At 42.1% G+C, this 21,078-nt stretch overlaps 1 protein-coding gene across 1 annotated transcript; it reads right to left on the bottom strand.

Moving 5' to 3' along the window:
• Positions 1-5,334: 5,334 nt before the first annotated feature.
• tmem251 (transmembrane protein 251) lies at positions 5,335-11,088 on the bottom strand. Its single transcript, XM_080745392.1, has 3 exons — positions 11,003-11,088; positions 7,309-7,611; positions 5,335-6,742 (listed from the first exon to the last, which is right to left on the bottom strand). Exons 2-3 carry the CDS (start codon positions 7,594-7,596, stop codon positions 6,590-6,592), a joined length of 441 nt encoding a protein of 146 aa, XP_080601518.1. The 5' UTR covers positions 7,597-7,611; positions 11,003-11,088; the 3' UTR covers positions 5,335-6,589.
• Positions 11,089-21,078: the final 9,990 nt, after the last annotated feature.

Here is a 21,078-nt window from a genome sequence, read left to right as displayed (position 1 = left end):
CACAAATAGTTCAAGGTTCTAAGTGGTATGCAATCTTTTTTTTGCTTTTGTTTTGTTGAAATATTACATCATTCTATATTCACATAGAAAGCATTGCTAGAGTGATTGTTCAGTAACTCAAGCTCTTTAGTAACCACTAGATATTATAGGATATAGGAAAACAATTTCATCCAATTATCTTAGTATAAGCTAAATTGGAAGTGATTCGTCAAATAAACGAGCAGACTAAACTGGAGCACAATCTATTAAATTATCTTTTTGAGGTTCTTTCCCGATTGAGTGAAATGTGTTTATGAACAAAAACTCTGAGCAATGGTTACTATGGCAATATAGAGCTTTAGCTTTTAACCAAAACAAAAACACATCACTTACACTACCTTTAGTATAAAAAGCCCAGCAAATGAAGACTATTAGAGTTGTGTTTCCATCTCTTGTTAGTTACAACGTTGGAATGAGATTTAAATCGTCCATTATGGATCTGATCATGACTATTGAGGTCAGTGGTTCTCAAACTGGGGTCCAGGGCCTCTGAGTGGTCCTTGAGGGGGCTTCTAAAATGGTTATGACTTTGGAAAAGGACGTTTTGAGAACCACTGATTCAGCCGATTATCGACGTTCAAATCAGAAAACCTAGAACAGGTCAAACTGGAGTGGCGTAGCAATGGCTTTTTAAAAAAATCTTTTAAATCACTTCATTTTACACAAAACAAACACATTGACGACTAGAAAAAATACATTTAGATCCATATTCTTTCATTTGTCACCTTTAGACACCTTTTTTTTTACTGGAAGGTAAAATGGCAGGTCTTGTTTATGTCCTTATAATCAGGAATGTTATAGAAAGTAATGTCTCCTCCTTATTAGTTAACAGGGAAAAAACACACAAAAAGAAGAGACACATTTTGGGGTGTAGGATTAAACGTCACCATTAAAAAATAATCCCATAATTCAACCTCAACAACATACAATATCGTCACTAATGGGCAGAACACTTGCATCTCTGAATTAAAATGTTTAGACCTGAACGCGAGCTTGTAGATCTGCTATTTGTGAAAGATCGTTAAGATGTGTTAGTCTTTGAATATCTTGACCCGATGACCCGAAGTGTCTTCTAAATCCTAAAGGTTTTTTGAAAAGATCTATGTTTCTATGTCAGTGGTTCTCTCATGTGAAGGACCCACAAAATGATATGTATTTTGCCACAGACCCCCATCTAAAAATATTTAATTCCAGGGACCCGCAGAAGCTAAATTTTAGTTACAAATGTCCGCTATATACATACTGTATATTCAAAGATTTGCACACATTTTCACGACTTTTCAAACATAGCAGATCTACAAGCTTCTGAGCTTGTATATCAGCTATGTTTCAATAGTTAAAGCATTAACTAGGCCTATGTGGGTTAACCCATTCAGGCCGGGAACACATTTTGCTGTTTGGGAGGGGCTTACAGTACATGTACAGTATGTAGCAACATATTTGTTTTGTAGGCTAATTTCTGATTTATCCCTATTCTATAGGTTAGGCCTAAATGGGTTAAAATGTTTAGTTTTCTTTACGAATGAATGCCTTTGCTGTACAACAGCACTGCTCCAAAGCAGTCACGCTTCATGGGCTCACACAGATACAAACTTTCCACCTGACTACAAGATATAGTCACCACCTTAAAATAATGGCCCGCAATTTTAAGTTTTTCTTAAAACTGAAAAAATATATTTCTTAAGCATTTCACCCAAAACGTTTATAACAATATGACTAGCGACATAAAAATACCACTGTCAGTTATGTAACATACATATTTGTGTAACCTGACTTACTCCAACAAAATTAGACATAAGTCACATTACTGTATGTCACTCTTAAGATATGCCATTATACTAAAAGGGGCGGGAACAGCACAATCCTTTTTAATTAGGATATAGGCGATTTTACCAGAGGTGGCCAGTGTCATGTCATGAAAAAAATACGTAGGCCATAATTTTAAGAAGGTGACGATATGCAACTGTAATGTGAAAACATGTCTTCCTATATGTGGTTCAAAGGCACCCGCCGTTGGTTTAGTTTGTATTCCTTAATGAAAAAAAAAATACAAATATTTGTACCAGTAGTTAATTAAATACTGAACACGCAGGAAAGGATCCAAACATTTGCAGTGTTTCTGTCAGCATCAGTCTCATGATTACATTCACACCCATTATAAGAAAACACAGATGTCGTCTTATATGTCAAAACATGGATAGGAAATGTCCCAAGAGTTATAAGCATCATTGAACCCGATGATCCTGGCATAATGTAGTGACTAGGGATGGGACAATATAAAAATGTCATATCACGATTATTGTGACAAAAGAAATCGCGATTTACGATATTATCCTGATAATCAAAATCCATTATCTGAACACTCTTATAACTAATCAATGTCTTAATTCATGAATAAGTAGGATAGGCATTCACAAGCTTTCAGCTTCAGCCTATTCCTTTTGATCACCTGTAACAATGATTATATGAATGTATGACCTGTATGAAAATGTTTGATGATCAAATAAACTAAACTAAACTAATTATCCTGGGGCTGAACATTTGCCAAAAAATAGCAGATCTACAAGCTCACAATGCGTCGCAATGCGACGCGTTGTGAGCTTGTAGATCGGCTATTTTTTTGGCAAAGACATTTGATAGAGTAGAACAAATGTCTGTATCAAGTATGTATATTATAAGTACCTTTTACCAATTAGAGGGTTTAAGTGGTACCGGATATGCAGCTCGGCAAATAGAAGGTGAATTGATCCCAGTGCATGACGGAGGACGATATCAAGATAAATTAAATCCCATCCCTAGAGTAGTAGTGACTTTGGAAGGTCTTCAAGCCTTCCAAATTGTCCACACAGTTATTAAATCCGATCTTTAGGACCGAATCACAATAATCGTATCGCGGAGATTTAGGTTTATCGTGAAATTATCCTCCGTCATGCACTGGGATCAATTCACCTTTTATTTGCCGAGCTGCATATAAACCCTCTATAATTGGTCAAATGGACCAGGAAATAATGTACGCGAGTCTTTTTTCCCCAACTCTCTACCAAATCTCTTTGCCAAAACATAGCCGATCTACAAACTCACAACATGTTCGCGACGCGTTGTGAGCTTGTAGATCGGCAGTTTTTTGGCAAATGTTGGGGATATTTTGATTATCGCGGTATCGCAAATCGTGATTTCTTTGGTCAATAATCGTGACATGAAATTCTCATATCGTCACATCCCTACCGACTGTCCACAGCTATTAAATCTTTACACATAAATTAGGCTTTGGGCAGGCGATTTGAGGTGTCTGGGTACTGAACCACTTAGTGCCGTTACCATCAGGGTTCCCACATATTCGTACCAATTAATTTTCAAAACTTTTCCATAACTTTTACAAAGTATCCCCCCCCCCATTTCCAGGCCTACAGTATAATAACACTCATATGGAGCAATAATGAGGCTCCTACTCCAGTGTACTCGAGTGAAGGCGCCACAAAAAAAGATAAAGAACATAACAGATCTACAAGCAGAGTGCAACATGTTGTTAGCTTGTCGATCTATTATTTGCGTCACGTGACATCCTTGTATACAGCTCTGCACAAAATTGTGCCGCGTTGCATATTTCAGACATGTTTTTTTTTCTTTCAGAAAAATAAAATAGCCAAAAATATGTGAATCATATCCCAGGCCTGGAAAACTGATTTTCCAATTTCAAAATATTTTTTCTGGGAATGTCATGACGGTGGGAACCCTGTACCATACACTCCTTTGAGGAGTGTTCTAATCTGACTCCCGAAGGCATGCATCACATCTCTCCGTCCTTTTCCTGTCTCTGTAAACTCTACCAACTGAACCAAGAGGATACAACAATACGAATGGAACACAGCGGTAGGCCCGTCACAATTATAACATAATCATCTCATCGCAAATATTTTGTCATAATCGTCACAATCGCTTCCATGTTGAAAAATGTTAATATATTTTCAAACATAAAAAAAAAAAAAGCATGAACAGCAGATCTACATGCTTACGAGTCACGACGCGTTGTGAGCTTGTAGACCGGCTATTTCCACTATCAATGTTCTTTTTAATGTATAAAGTTGTCAAATATGTCAGTCATTTCTTTGTGTATTTAGGTTATGTGCCACATATAGAGTTACAGACCTGTTAAGCGTTCATTTGGTTCTATCCGTATACTCAAGAGTTACAGACCCGTAAGGGTCCTTTCGGGACCCCTTCAAGGGTCTCTTGAGAGGTCCCCGAGAACCCATTTTCGAGAACCACCCGATCTAACCGACTGAATTCGCTGGACACGAGTCAAGATCTAGAGACGCCCCGAAGTACGATAAAACAAAACACAATGGTCAAAGTTAAGACTCTTAATCGTCATGTAAATGAGGTACTTCCGTATTGTAATACCTTTGCAAAACAATGTTTAAAAACGTGTTTTGACTTTGTCGTCGCGTGTGTAGTTTGATACTGTACATAGATAGGCATTGAAGTGGCCTCCGGACCATTCTCTTTCCTGTGTGACATTTATCGTCAGCGTAGCCTTCCACAATGTTTAACCCATTTAGGCCTAGCATTATTGACCGCTTTAACAATTGAAAAATAGCAGATATACAAGCTCACAGCGCGGCACCGAGTGCCGCGCTGCGAGCTTGCAGATCTGCTATTTTTGAAAAATCATGATATTTCTTTGCGAGTCTTTGAATATATCTATTTAAAAGCGAACATTTGTGATTCAAATAGTTGCTTCTGGGTGGTCCCTGGAACAACATGTCTTGAGATTGGGGGTCTGCGTCCGAATAAATGTAATTTTGGGGGTCCCAGCGTAGCCTTCCACAATGTTTAACCCATTTAGGCCTAGCATTATTGACCGCTTTAACAATTGAAAAATAGCAGATATACAAGCTCACAGCGCGGCACCGAGTGCCGCGCTGCGAGCTTGCAGATCTGCTATTTTTGAAAAATCATGATATTTCTTTGAAAGTCTTTGAATATATCTATTTAAAAGCGAACATTTGTGACTCAAATATTTGCTTCTGGGTGGTCCCTGGAACAACATATTTTGAGATTGGGGGTCTGCGTCCGAATAAATGTAATTTTGGGGGTCCTTGACATGAAAAAGTTTGAGAACAGCTGATTTAGAGGAAGGATTTAGAAGTCGGGTCAAAGATCGGGTCAAAGATATTCAAAGACTTGCACACATTTTCATGATTTTTCAAAAATAGCAGATCTACAAGCTCGCAGCGCGGCACTCGGTGCCGCGCTGTGAGCTTGTATATCTGCTATTTTAAATGCTTCCGTCAGTCTGGAGCAATGGAAGCTCTGAAGATTATCCGGGGGATAAAGCGGCGGTTGACTCTCCCCCTCCCCACTTCCGTTTTGTCTTTACGGTCACACAAATGTGTCCCGTTTTAGAAAAGAATTATCGAAGCATAATGTAGCTTGCTGCTTATCAGAAAAATAAATTCCCAAATAAAATGTTAGGAGATATTTTAAAATATATTTCCGTGAAAAGGAAATGACAAACAGATGACGGCTTAATTTCTTGGCTGTTGGAAGTTGTAGCATTCGGATTTTGTGGAATAGTTGTCTGGCTACGCAAGACTATCTTCAGCATAAACCCCACAATACATTCAACCTCGACACAGCCTAGTGTAGTGTCTAGGATAGGATACATGTCTAGGATACAAGACCAAGCGCTCCTGTCCTCTGCTAGATCAAAAGATGGTCAATTATTTTAGGAAGATACGCGCGCGCCCGTGCTTGCACAAACGGTCTCACAAAGTGGGCACCGTCTGACGACAGATCTCGCGGACGTCCCGTGTTTACTGGCGCTAGATCTCGCCAGAGTCTGTTGCTGGGACAGAGAACCTTTCTCGATGAAGTAGATTTTCTCCTGGAAAAAGCCATTTTAGTGTCGGAAAATGATCTGACTTGTGAAGAATGAGTCCAATATTTAGTTAAGTGAAAGAATGGTTCCGAAGCTGCATCTGCTAAAGACGTGGCCAGCTACGTCACGTCACGCAGATATGGGTAAGTAAACCCGAGATGACGGATCTTGTCTTGGGCCTGGTCTATTGTCTGAACTCCTCCCGCCTTGGACAAGAGGATGCCAAGACCAAGTGCTCCTGCCCTCAACCAAAAGGTGTCAATCAACTGCAGTTAGCTGATCTGATTGGGGGCCTCGGGGAAGGAGGTGTTTCTGTTACTTATGAGTGAAAGGAGTCAAAATTTGCAAAATCTTATTATAATCAATTTGAAAAGGAGAAAAGAAAAAAAGGATTTGATAGTTTTTCAAAAAGAGAAAACTCTAAAAATCGAATGATCTAAAAGCTCAGAACGCAATGTGCTATTAGATCACCTATTTTTCAAAGTTTCTTCCCAAATAGTGATGGCCGGTTGAAAGGTGTTAAAAACAGGGTCACAGCCGCTGCACAAATGCCGATATAGACGTTGTCAAAAAGTAATAAATAAGGCCTCGGTCTCTGGTGGTGTGAACTCCTCCTGGCTGGGACACGAGCATACGAAGAACCAAACGCTCCCAATTCCACAAGTCGATTCAGGTGTCAATCAAGTGCAGTCGGCTGATCTGATTGGACGCCTTGGTGAAGGAGGTGTGTCTGTTGCAGAGGACCGCCAGACAGACGGGCAGGATGCAGTAGCCCAGGGTCTTCGGGTCGGCCCGCGTGCAGGAGTACAGGAAGAGGAACACCTGCCAGAAAGAATCAGTTTATAATGTAAAAATGTAATGGTAGTTAAAGGGATATTCTACTTTAAAAAATACTCAGGCTTTTGTGAACACCCTGGACAGTTTTATCAGACACTCGCCATCCAGGGCCCATTCCTATACGAACCCATTGTAACTTCAAACTCCATTTTAACCATGATAGATTCATCAAAAACACACGTCTTTTTTTCTTGTGAATCATACTACCCTCCTGGCCGTGTCTTTTATTGTATTAAATGTTTTCTATTTTCCCATTTTTTCTTTTATAAATGAAAAAAGTTCTCGAGGAATTGGGAGCATATTTCCACGAAACGCATATCATGGTGATTGAAACAAGACTTTATACTAGGAACCATAGAACCAAGTATTTATGACAACGTTTATTAAAATCAAATGTAAAAGTTCAGGGGAAATGAATGAAATCCTATGGAGAACATGTTGCTTTTGGTACCAGAACAGCACAGCTAGCGGCCAATCATAGGAACGTTTAGTTCCGTGTTTGCTTCACGTTAAATCCGGACAACCGGACCCCTGGTTAAAACTGCGCATACCTGGAGGTATGGCAGCAGGAAGATGGCTGCCCAGGCCCACACAGGCAGCAGCAGCAGGCGACTCTTCACGCTCTGACCCCAAGAGAGAGAGGAGGATGGAGCAGGAGGAGAGGAGGCTACGACAGCGCCCCCCAGCGGAGGCTGCTGGTGCTGTGGCGGCTCAAGGCTCTCGGCTACATGCTCCAGGCTGAAGCGCTGGATCTCGAAGACGTAGTAAACGGCCGCTATGCTGCACAGCAGGTACACGCACACCCCCGTCCACCCCATCCTCTGGCGGAAGTTCATCATTCTCCATTCTAACACCTGCAAGGACAAACCAACGGCCATCAATCATACATCAAGAGATTCTAGACTAGAGCAGTGTTTCTCAAACTTTCAAATTTCAAAGGTCTCCCCTTAACTCTGGCAGTGTACAAATGTGTACACTGTCAGAGGTACAGACTTGTATGGGCCAATTTAGACCCCCCTAAAGGAACCCACAGAGTCCCTGGAATCCAAAGGAAAGGTATCCATCGGATAGCAACGATATTATGTATTGTTGTTGACACCACATGTGGAACGCCCTACCAAAAGCCTTAAAGGACTGTAAATCCCTAACTTCCTTTAAAATCGGTCTGAAAAGTCACTTACTGTAATAGACATATTTAACTCCCCTTTTCTACTGTAAATATTTTTTTAATTTCTTATTGCGACCGAAGGTCGCAGTTTACAATGAGAAACGTAACAGCTTGTCCGTGTCCGTCTGTGTAGACGTGTACACATTTTTACGGTCTATTCGGTTTGCCGCTCTGACATCATGCTCTGATGTCATTGTGATGTCAGGGGAACCACTAACGGAATGGGTTTGCCGCTCTGACATTACGCTCTGGCTTCACTGTGATGTCACACTAACAGAATCCCTTTTATGGCCATATATGGAGTTCCCTGATATCATCAATATTAAGCCCATATCTAACAGGACTTCAGATGTGGAAATGCCCATATATGGAGCCCACATCGGTCACATACCACACTAACAGAATCCATATGGCTAAGCCCATATCTGTATGGCTGGTTCTACAGACAGGGATCTCCATGTATGGGCATAAAAGGGTATGATGTCAGATCATCATAGGAATTTCACATAACGAATAACTGAGTTAAAGCATTTTTGGGGTTTCTCTCACAGCATATCTCCATATACAGTTCACGGATGGGTACCAGGGGTCTCCAATGTTATTGAATCATGAGAATCAAAACTATTTTTAGCATGCAACAATTAATTAGAAAGCTGAAAAAAGACGAGGGTACCGTACAACTTGTATCCTCGTCTTTTTTTCAGCTTTCTAATTAATCGTTGCAGGCAAAAAATAGTGTTTATTGTCATGATTCCTCTCCTGCCGGGGTGGCTTTGTCAGAGGCTTAAAAGACGTTTAAATAAATACTTTATGAAATGTCTATGGATGAAATACATGGGGGAAAACGCATCAGACACCGGAGTGAGGGCGGGCGGGGCTTAAACTGCGATGCTCTATATGGGTAACTGGTCCAATGTACATCACTGCTGGAGTTCCCTGATGTCATGGCCAAGAATTGGCACGACCTCGCCCTCCCCTGAGGCATCTTACTAGTGTGATCGGGATGAAAGGAGGGTGTTGTTATTTTTCATTTTTTGTATTGTTTCTTTAACTACAATGATGTTTTCTTTTGTTTCTTTTATTTAAACACATTGTATTTTCGTTATGGTATTTATGTGTAATAATATTCCTTTCTCCCTAACCATGTCCTCCTTTTTCTGAATGGACTGTGGGACTTTAAGTGAATGAAGGTTCTGGATAGGATAACTAGCGGCTATGTCGCACCTATGCAGTGTGGGTTGACGTCACGGCTGACCAATGAGCTGGCAGCTGGGCGGGACGCAGGACTGTGAAATGGGACATTGTGCTCAGTCAAGCGGAGAGGGGGAGCAGCACGGACGGGTTGAGTAAGAGCCGAGGCTCACGTGGTTGAGCGAAGTAGCTAAGCTACACTGAGAGACTTTGTGTGAACCTTGTAGTTACAGCGAACGGAGAGACTGGCACGCCGGTGAGAGAGGCGAACCGACTGCCTGGCCCGCTGTGAGAGAAAGACGACTACCTGACTGCCGGTGAGAGAGGCGGAGAGGGACGGTCCTGTGTGTCGCACGCCTACACCACTCACCGGGGAGCATTCGCTTCCCTGGTGTGTAAGTAACTTTCCATAGCGACACATGAAATTAAGCACCGTACCCTTAAGACAACTATGTTACATACTACATAGTTATCATATGCTCACAGGAGCATATGATCTGGCGGCCTCCCATTGTGTGTTCCAGGAGATGACGTGTGATGTACGCTGTTGAGTACTGCTGAGCTGTGTGGCTACTCTGGCTCCCTGGTGCCAACCCCTTGCTATCAATCGGAATAACGATACTAGTGGATCAAAGAACCTTTTAATAACATTTTAACTATTTAATAAATGATTTGTATTGTGTTTTAGTCTAGTGGCGCCTTTTAGGTTTTTCTTTTGTATTTGTTTTTAGGGCATTTTAGAGACCCCGCTTGTATAGGCACAATAAACTTCTTGTACTTTTGTAACCCCCTGAAACAAACGTCTGGTGTCAATCTCTCTGGGTGTTCGTACCCACTTATTGCTCTCCCAACCTGGTATAATTACGAACCTGTGTCTAGCCTAGTGGTGTGAAACCTTTAATGGTTTGTTGGTTAAAGTCCAACTGGCGTTGTCCGGCAACAAAGGTCCCCCTTTTCCATTTGGGTTTATATAAGAGTAATCATACAACAGTAAAATATATGTATTCCTTTAATGGTGAATGGTTAATAGTATTGTATTATTGTAATGCCGTTATTTTTTAACGTAACAGTAAGACTGGCCCATCTTACACTAGTTTTATTTATTTTATTTTTCTTCTAATGACTGTCATTTTTACTTTTGCTATTGATGTTATCCTCTGTGTTCTATCCGTCGGATGAGATACATAAAGGTTTACTGTGTAAATAAGCCGAAAAGCTTACTACGATATGGTTTTAGTTGACCTTGTACCAGTGAACAGTTATAGCTGCTAATGTAATTTCACCAACACACCTTTTCTTCTCAGTTTTTACATTTCTGTCACAATTCAGAACCAGCTACGTCAAACACAAGCCACGTATTTTATCAAAGTGAAAACAGCAGATCTACAAGCTCACAACGTGTAGAGCTTGTAGATCAGCTGTTTTTACTACTTCTTAAACATTTCTGTTCGAATTTATGGAATTTCTTAAGACTTTTCTGGAAAAAATCTTCGATTTTTAGGGAATGTTTTTTGAAAATATATATTTTTTTAATTTAATTCAGGAAAAACAAAAAACATAGGGACCCATAAAGATCTGTCTGCGACCCACAAATGGGACCCGACCCACGTTCAAAGTGATAGCAGATGCCCATTCAGATTTCAGTTCCTATCAAGCTACATGGAAAAAGTGATACATTTGCAGTCACTGTTAAATGTTCATACTTCTATTATTAACGAGTCTTAAGTAATTAGTTCTGGCGTGTACAATGCAATGCGTGCGTGGCCTACGTTTGTTTCCACACGATGCTAACCTTCTTTTGCCTGACTATAGCTATAAAACGCTCGGTAAACTGTGTTAAAATGACATTTATGGCAGCAGTGCGTTACCACGAACAATAATCTGACCTTCCTTCAGGTGTTGAGCCTTTTCTCTTCATTTCATTTCAGTGGTTTTGGCACCAGATGAAAAACAACAACAGCACACGTCTGGAAACACTTCCTGTTTTGTCATGTGACTTGTTGGTGAACAGCAGCACGGTGACGTCACACTTGCGCTGCTCGATGAGGCTGGTGCGACCCTATGGTGCCACCTGGTGACCAAAGGTTGTACATTTACAACCTCGGACCCATAACTCTATGGCTGTGCCTCGGACCTTACAAACCTCTCTCTCTCTCTCTCTCTCTCTCTCTCTCTCTCTCTCTCTCTCTCTCTCTCTCTCGACAGCAGGAGAACAGCTATAGAGTTACAGAGATTAAAATGATATCAAACTGGGTCTGGGGGTCCTTGAAATAAAAAAATAAAATAAAAAGTTGAGAAACGCATTTTAAGGCAGTGATTCAGATTCAAATTCCAAAATAGTCATATTTGAACTGGGGACCCCCCACCCTGACAAGCACTTGGAATGCAGGAACGCCTGGCCATCTTCTTTTTCTATAGAGAGGCCATGCCTTTTTTTTGTCAGTGATGGCCAGCGCAGGAACACTCAAATTCAACTGGGGTTTCACCCGATTATAATTACATCTAACGATGCTTCTCCTCCATTCATGTTTGGTGAATGTAGCCTTGGCCGGGACAACTTGATGTCTTCAGGCGGTAACCATCGATCATCAGGTGTTTCGACCCTTGAACCGATACACCCTCCTGATGTCAGGGTCGTCAGGGGTGGCCAAATCACTGCCCATCTCCTCCTCCTGGCCAAGGCTAAACTCCCCTCTCGGCTCTATTTTTTCCCCCCACAAGAGGCTCCTCTGGGGAGGTATTGGGTGGGTCCCTCTTGAGGTCTTGAGGTGACACAGGTGCGTAGAGTTCTCCAGTACTGTGGGGTTATTCCTGCCTGGAGCTCTCTTTCGTCTCACCAACTCACCAACCAAGTTGTGCTCTGCACCTGTGACCTCTCTTCTCCACACTTGGTCCTGGCTTGATGTATTTTTACGTTTTGTGTTCCTGCAGATGTTCTCGCAGTGACACTTTACTTCCAATTTCTCCCCAGCTGATGTTATTTAGGTGAGCCGTCTCGTTAGCTGTGATTAATTAAGGGCTGTTACCGTTATGTTTGTATTGTTGAGTCTCACATACTCCCCCCCTCTCGGGAGACTGAGGGTATCTATATTAATGTGATGTAGCTTGAGTTGGGGCCCTCTCGCGAGTGCTGTGCATGAGGTTGCCAACCTCATACACCCACACCAGGCTTTTCCTGGTGGTCATCTGTCTCTCCAGCGTCACCGACCATCCTCGGTTTCCATCCAGACTTTCCTGGAAGTCACTGGTTGCCCAGAGGTTACCCCAAAATATCCACCAGTGGTCTGGCCACGGTAGAACTATACAGGCTATCTTCCCCACCTTGAATTGACTTCATGTAACCTTTAACTTTTGCATAGTAATTAATTTTAGCAGCAGATAGAAGTTAATTCAATGGACTTTTTCCTGTAACTTTTTCTGACCTCAGAAGTCAATTGAGTTCAATGGACCCTTTTTCACGTAACCTATTTTGTAACCCCAAACCCCTACTGCAGGGTTCCCCAATTAGTTTTCCCCAAGGGCCGAATTATGTCTAGGGTACCAAGCCGAGGGCCACTTGCAGAGGGTGACGGTGGCGTTCCCGCTACTCCAGCGACAGTTCAGATATCGTCGTTGTCGGGTGAAAAAACCCTTTGTTTTGCATTTATCATTTTAAAAATGATTTAAACTAGTGAAAACAGCCGATCTACAAACACACAACGCCTCGCGAGTGTGTGCTTGTAGAACTGCTGTTTTCACTACTTTTGTGCAACGGCCTTGTATGATGAAGCAGATTTGGATATACGAGGTTTCCACCTGACAACGACGATATACTAGTGTTGTTGCTGCTCTTATACCACCATTATTACTGGGGTTGGTGGGGGCCAGACAGTAGCCCTTGCGGCCCGCGGCCCGCCTATTGGGGAACCCTGCCCTATACTGTAACCCCAAAATGTATGCATGGCAGACATTCGTGTTTTTCATCTAGGTGCATCTAGTTGAGACATTATGATTCCCTTCCCATGAGGCATGTGAACATATAGACCAGGGGTGGGAAACATCTATGTCCAGGGGGCCATACTGACTGATAGAATGAGTGAAGGGCCACACAATGGAAAATTGAAATTGAAGTTAAAACGGCATGAATTTGATAGAAACTACATATATTGCCTATTTTGTCTGGTGTCTTTAAGGCTATTTCACTGTTAAATTATAAAAATGTAACATTTGAATACAAATGGAATACTGCCTTAAGATGTAGATTTTATGGGGGTAATTTTGTTTTTCTTGAGGACTTCGAGGGCCGTATTGAGGTGGTCGAAGGGCCAGGTCCGGCCACTTGTTGCCCATGTGTGATATAGACCTACAAATTGTGGTCACAATTTTCATTTAACTTAACTTTTGAGTGGTTTATTCAACTTTGTCTCACCTTTAGGGTCATACTCCACCGATGCCCAGACGGACCCCGCAGCACCACCACAGCCTAAGAACCACTGTTTGAGGCCCGAATGGCACTATAAAGGCCTCATCGTGGGTTTGTTGGGCTTCTTCCTCACGGAAGACACAGGCTGGGGCGCTAACCCAACCTGCTCCCGGGTGCCGTCTAAATTCCGGCTGTCAACTGTCTCTTCTGTGGTCACCTGACTATTCCTGGTTGTCACATAGTCTATTCCTATGAGTCACTATAAATAGAATAACTAGAACGAGAAAAAAAAAATAACATTGCAAGGATGCACCTTGGACGTTACGGACGTCATCATCAGTTATTTAGCCTGAAGTCATCAGGGTTTTCGGGTCACGCAATATCATACCCCTCGATCTGGTGACCCAGCCGGGGTTGATCACGTCCCGACTTACGTCGCAGTACGTCTAGGGAAAGAAACACAGGGCCACACTGTCCGCTGCTCCAGATATACTCTGCCGGGACTGGGAGGTAAACCAATCTGGTGCTCGGAAGGACGTTTCAATATCACGCAGGCTCTGTGGGTTGGCTCCTCCTACGTCTCACCAGGTCCACTCCTGCTCTCACCAGGTCCAGGACCTGATTTCATTCAAGAGTGGTGGATTCCTGAGCCACAACGGCACCGCAGGCCCAAACGAAGCCCAGACGGAACATGCAGCCTAAGAACCCACTGTTTGCGACCCGAATGGCCCTCCTAAAGGCCTCATCGTAGGTTTGTTGGGCTTCTTCCTCACGGAAGACACAGGCTGGGGCGCTGAATCATACTGCTCCCGGATGCCGTCTACATTCCGGCTGTCAACTGTCACTCCAAGTGTTTGATTTATGGTTTATGTGTTAATATATCCCTGTTGCCACTTGCGTTCTTTTTTTTTTGTTTGTTTGTTTTTGGGCTTTTTGCCTTTATTGGATAGGACAGTAGACTGACAGGAAATGGGGGAGAGACAGGGAGTGACATGCGGCAAAGGTCGGCCGGATCGGGAATCGAGCCGGCGACGCCGACAGGCATTGATGCCGAAATGTCAATGCCTATATGGTATGCGCCTGGTCCACTAGGCCACCAGGCGCCCCGCTACTTGCGTTCTTTATTTATGTATGTGCTTGTGTGTGTGGGTGGGGGGTCATTATGTTTCTATTTTGTTAGTCATAGCTGCCAGTTCCCACCTGATGTCATGCGGGAGTTCAGCCTGCTCCAGACCATGCTGAGTGACTTCTAGCTTGCATAATGTCTTCAGACTGAGATTTAAGTCTAGGATGTACAGGTCATCAGAAATGAGGTCATCATTGTATCCCCCACGGATGATGATACAATCTCCCACCATGCAACAACACATCCCATACATGGGACGTGGGTCTTTCCCCTTGGGCTCAACCTGCTTCCAGGAAAAGGTCTCTGGACTGAATTTCCACAGATCACTAAAGTACTGGTTGCTGTTGGAGGTGGAGCCACCAAATATGTACAGCTCTCCATTGTAGGCAAATGCTGAATGACACACACGTTCACCAGGGAGAAGGTGTCCAGAAGGCATGCTCAGCCAGCAGTTGGTCTCTGTGTCAAACGCTCTGATTCTGTTGTAGTAGACTCCCCCCCAGCCCCCAAATACAAACATCTTTGTTCCGATGATGGTGGCAGAGTGACATGATGAAGGAGGTGGTGGTGGAGTGTCTCTGGTGTTAATTAAAGTCCAGACCATTATGGTGGTGTCCAACTTGTACATGCCATTAGTGAGTCCAGTCAGCTGGGTGCGTCCTCCATACACATACATGATCTTCTCCAGGACACAGGCTGAGTGGTAGCTCCTTGCTCCTGGAACAGTCCCAGAAATATTGGGTTTGAACCAGCTGTGGGTGTCGACATTAAAGGCATAAAGCACATTGCAGGAAGGATACCATCCTCCCCAGATGTAGACCATTTCCTCTATCAGCACAGCTGTGTGGCCCCAGCGCCCTGAGGGAACCTCAATGGGACTTTGTCCTCTTCCATTTGTCACTGGGGGCAACTTCCTCCAACGCAAAGACAATGTGTTGAAGATGTGGACTTCAAGATGATTCCTGTTGTTCAGGTAGCTGTTCTCGTATCCTCCAAATGAGTACAGCTTGTGTCCGACAACCACAGCAGCATGGTAGTACTTTTTAGGTCCTCCTTTCAGATGTATCGTCCAGTGAATCATTTCATAGACCAGCACCACTGTGAATCAGTTCAACCAATTTACGATGGAGGTTGTTGGAAGGTATGTTCCCAGAGGTTGCTGAATGGTGTTGTGCTTGAAAATACAATAACAGCATTTAAAAGGACAATTACATCTGACGTAATAATAATGGTGTTGCGTGATGATATCATTATATGACATAGCTAATGACGCTATTCAACCTGAATGGCCATTTTAGTTAATACATCTATAATCAGAATGTTGTCAGTGCTTAATTTGTGGGAGGACAAGGGGGAACATGTTCCCCCACCTCTTTGATTGGATCCGGGACCTTCACTGTCAATAAATAAAAAATAGTGCTGTTTTGTAATTTATGTTTTCATCCTTCCAAATAGAGATGTTTTTTGATGCAGCTTTTTTTTCGTATTTGTTTTATATTGCCATGTTTTTGTTCAATTTATTGTAATTTTTCTGATAGTGCTTTATATCCCATGATGCACCAAGGCTGAAGTAGTTAATGTAAGTTTAGTAATAATAATACATCTACAAAGTAACTAACTAAAGTTTTCAGATAAATGTAGTGGAGTAAAAGTACAATATTTGGATCGCAGATGTAGTCGAGGAGAAGTAAAAGTATTGGAACTTGAAAATACTCAAGTAAAGTACAAATACCTCAATATTGTACTTAAGTAAATGTACTTAGTTATTTTACCCTAGTGGTTCTCAACCTGTGGGTCGGGACCCACAGGGGGGTCCCCAAACTATTTTGGGGGGTCCCCAGATGATGAACTTAATGTGCAACATTGTTTTCTCACTCAACAGTAAACAAACCAACATAAAGTTTAAGTGTATATAGAGGGTATACGCTCATTTCTAAAGTGACAATTTAAAGACTTTTTAATACCTCTAAAATTACAAATTAAACATCGGCCAAATTGTCAAATATTAGAGAAATAAATTGTACCCGCGAGGCGTTGTGAGCATGTGTAGATCGGCTATTTTCACAATAGAACCTTGTTATATTAATGCCTCAACTCTTAGTGCTCTTAGGGAGGGTGGGCCCCCAGTTAAAATATGATTATTTTGGGAGTCACGGCCTGAAAAGGTTGAGAACCACTGCTTTCAGGGACGTGCTGGCCATTGGGAAAAGCGGGACAACTCCAGAGCGGCCGGTTCATTCCCGGCCGGTCCAGGCCGGCCATTAGGAAAAAAATTAACCGTTTGCACAAAAGTAAAAATGTAACTGTTTGCACAAAAGTAGTGAAAACAGCAGATCTACAAGCACACAACGCCTCGCGGTGCGAGGCGTTGTGTGCTTGTAGATCGGCTGTTTTCACTAGTTTAAATCATTTTTTAAATGATAAATACAAAACAAAAGGTTTTGGACATACAAGGTTTCCACCCGACAACGACGAAATATAACTCATGTAATTGGCCCACTGGCTTGTCACTTGTCATGATCTGAAATGGCAAATCTTTGAGTAGCAGCAGCGCTATAGAGAGAGATCTCTCTCTATAGCGTGCAATGAGGGCCCCTCCAACTCTTTTTCCCGGGCTGAATCAGGGGCCCAGCACGTCCCTGACTGCTTTACACCACTGTTAATGACCGTTTCCATGGCCGTCAACAGAGCATCATTCAGACATTGTTAGTGTCAGCTTTCATCTAGAAAGTAAATCCAATCATGCTTCTATTGTCGACACTGCAGACACGAGACCAGGTGCATGTCTGGCCTGGTGCATGCTTTGAACGCATAATGTGCCTTATCACCACTGCTGGACAAAGGATAGGACATATACTCAAGCACAGGACCGCCAGATCAGAGGAAGAGTACATGAGTAACATTAAAGGACAATCTTTGTACTGGAAAGATATATTTCTGTAAGAGGGATTGTGTCCATGCACAGCACAAAGTAATGTCTCTTCCCTTGTAAAGCTTTTAAAAAATAAAATAAAGTTGGTCACACAATAATAAACCCAAGCAAATGCTCAAGTCTTCAAGTACAAATTATAATAGATACATTTTTATGCTAGATTTTGTTTATATCAATGTATTGTCGTGGTGAAATTCGGAACATATCTTTCTCACCACTGTTGAACTTGTAGATTGGCTATTTTGTGTGTGTATCCGGTATGTACAGACAGACAGGCAGAGGCGTATGCCTATCTGTTAAAATCATTAGTGTTCTCAGTAGTAAAACCAGAGAGCAGACAGAGATATTTTTTTCTGTAAAAAGATGAAGTATATCTGTAATGTATATAATATAATATGTATATGTATAATATATAATGTGTGTGTGTGTGTGTGTGTGGGTGGGTGTGTGTTTGTGTGTGTGTGTGTGTGTGTGTGTGTGTGTGTGTGTGTGTGTGCGTGCGTGTGTGTGTGTGTGTGTGTGTGTGTGTGCGTGCGTGCGTGTGTGTGTGTGTGTGTGTGTGTGTGTGTGTGTGTGTGTGTGTGTCTGTCTGTCTGTCTGTCTGTCTATCAACCAACTATCTATTCTTCTGATATAATAATACAAAAATATTTAGGCCTACTGGAAATGTACAAAAGGGATTTATTTTTACTCCCAGCCCCATAAAAAAAAAAAAAAAGGGTCCCGCCCCATTGTGTGGGAACCATGCAGCGCTGTGGAGAAGATAAGTGTTGCCTGCCCTGGACAGAGTGCTTGTTCACAGGCAGTGCAGCTGACCAGCAGTCCCAGCATGTTGAGCAGGTCTCACTATTTCAAGGCTGTGCTGTCCTCGTCCAGGAGGATCGGACATCACAGCAGCTCTAGCAGCATCCGCAGCAAACCTCCCAAGGACCACATCGGCCCAGGGGTGAGTGTCCGCACGCTCTGACAGGGGTATGCTGAGCTGCCATAGCCTGGTTACAGGGGAGAGAATACAAGTTACTTTAAAATATAAATCCATGAATTTCTCTGTCTATCTGTGCTGGTTATGTTGTTAAATTACATTAAAATAGCTACAAATGCAAAATGTATTCTCCACACTTTTATTCTCCCCATCTTGACAGAATAGTATATTCCCAGGTTCCGCAGGTCAGCTGCACAGGTGCAATTCATTATTGTTAATTGTGGCACGTTTACTATATTAGCCGCACTTGAACAACTGTTCCAGACTGCCATATCCAGCCCAAGAAACCATAGACATTTTTGGGGAAAAAAATAAATGTGTCATGCCTGTTGCTAACGTGCAAGACACCAGTCATGTTGCCATACCGGTACCTTACATTTTTCTGAACTGACGCCACTGCGCTCTGAAAAGAATTAATTGAATGCAGCATACAGAAAACTGTCAACCTTTACTTAAAAACAAAATAATAATATAATATATTCTCATGCATAAAGAATAAGAAAATAATAATAAATGCTTTTACTGAAAATGACTTCCATTCAACATTCAATGATAATACCAAACTAAAGCCAGACAGACAGAGATTTGTGGAACTCGTATAGATTTGTTTTTAGTTTATTTTTTTATGAGCAAACCAACATGTATTTAATTTAATGTATTATAATTATGTGCTTTAGAATACTATTGGTACTATACAGTATGTAAAGAAGTCATTCAACTAAACCCTGCTGTCTCAGACACGGTCGTGTCGCTCTGGACTATTGAGGAAATCATCTTTAAGAACTGACATGTAAAAGGTTATCGGCTGATATCGGTATCTGCAAATAAAATGTACTTAACCGATGGCAGTAGACAATATTTATCTGCTGTTGCTAAGTATACATTTTGATGTACCGATATTCGTTCTCTGCATGTGTTTCCCTGACAAAAGGGGGAAATAAACGTATAAACAAATATCCGTATCAGTATCGGCTAAGTATCGGTATCTGCCAAGACTTTCCACATCGGTGTATCCCTATTCCCTACTACCTTTTAAAAGCAAAGTACTCCAGTACTTTAAATCCAAATTTGACAGAGCAAATGCATTGGAGTAATAATTGTCCAGGAGTATCTATACTTTGACTTTGTGTACTGGTGTTGAGTACTTTGTCCACCACTGGATGCACACATACATTATGCAAAGTAGGATAATGAAGCTCACAGATCTCAGAATAGTAGAAAGAAAACAACAACTAATAAAAGCAAATAAGAACCATTAGTGTAACAATAATAATGTATTATTAATATGATAATTATGATGGTGATGATGATGATGACGACGATGATGATTATTGTGACCGTAGGTCACATTTAGTATGAAAACCTGCAGATCATGTCTGTCTGTCTGTGCGTGCGTGCGTCACGCCTCATGTCACGCTCCATCCATATATGGCCAAGACATCTCCATATATGGAGCTGGCCATTACAGTACCTCTACATCTGACCTCACAGACTCCACATATGGATATACTGTAGCTGACCTGTTCTGACATCAGCTCTGATGTTTCAGCCCTTTAGGGGGCGAGGTCGCTTCTCGCCCTTAGGGCGTCTTACTGGTTATTATTATTCATTTACAGATACTTTATTATAATTATTTTTTTTACAGAAAAAAATTATATCTCTGTCTGCTCTCTGGATTTACTGACAACACATGATTTTAACAGATAAACCTCTGTCTGTCTGTCTTCACAGCAAAGTGCGTTCATATTGTGTGTGTTTGCTGTAGCCCTGTTGGCTCCAGCAGGATGGATCCTTCATCACCTGCCAGAGTACAGACAGCGTGGTCACCCTAAGCTTCCACCTAAAGAGTAGGCCACAGACAACATGGCAGCTCCACAAGCGCCAGCCAAGGAAAATTATTGAAACGGAAAGGACACTGACGTCATTTTGGAATGGAATGGATGGAATGATAGACGGCTGGACAGCTTATATGAACAAATCCTATTTCTGAACAATAAAGACCTTTTATGATACTCGGCTCAGGAAAATAAAAGAAGACCTGTCACACATTGTTTTCCGCTGTGTTGCTTTTCGGTGTGTGTGTAGTACTGTATAATTTTATAGAGGTATCCATTCCAAAGGAGCACAAAGTACGTTCCTGAACGTGCCGAGTATCGCGAGACAAGCAAATCTCGCGATACCTCTGAGACAGAAACGTAACCTGCCACTGTTTAGCTGCCTCAATAACATTATGCACATCGAAAAGCAAGTGATTATATAACAACATGTGATATGTATTCTTTTATATTCCTGAATCGATTACATGACAAAGGTCGCAATCGTTCATAAATAGTGTTTGTTCATGATGAGCTGGTCCAGCCGGCTCCATTCACTGCCATGTATTTCATCGAACCTCCTGTTGTTAGAGTTTTCACCCATGAGCGTCATGGCACATCCCCCAGCACCCAGCACGTCCTTTCCTCTCAAAAGGTTCCTTGCCCCCACCTAAAGAGTACAGATAACATGGCTGCCACGCACGAA

This window comes from Nannobrachium achirus, assembly GCF_963921795.1.
Source record: "Nannobrachium achirus genome assembly, chromosome: 16".
NCBI classification, from domain to species: domain Eukaryota; kingdom Metazoa; phylum Chordata; class Actinopteri; order Myctophiformes; family Myctophidae; genus Nannobrachium; species Nannobrachium achirus.
Note: the sequence above shows the minus strand (reverse complement) of the source record. Positions and strands in the feature narration are given on the sequence as shown.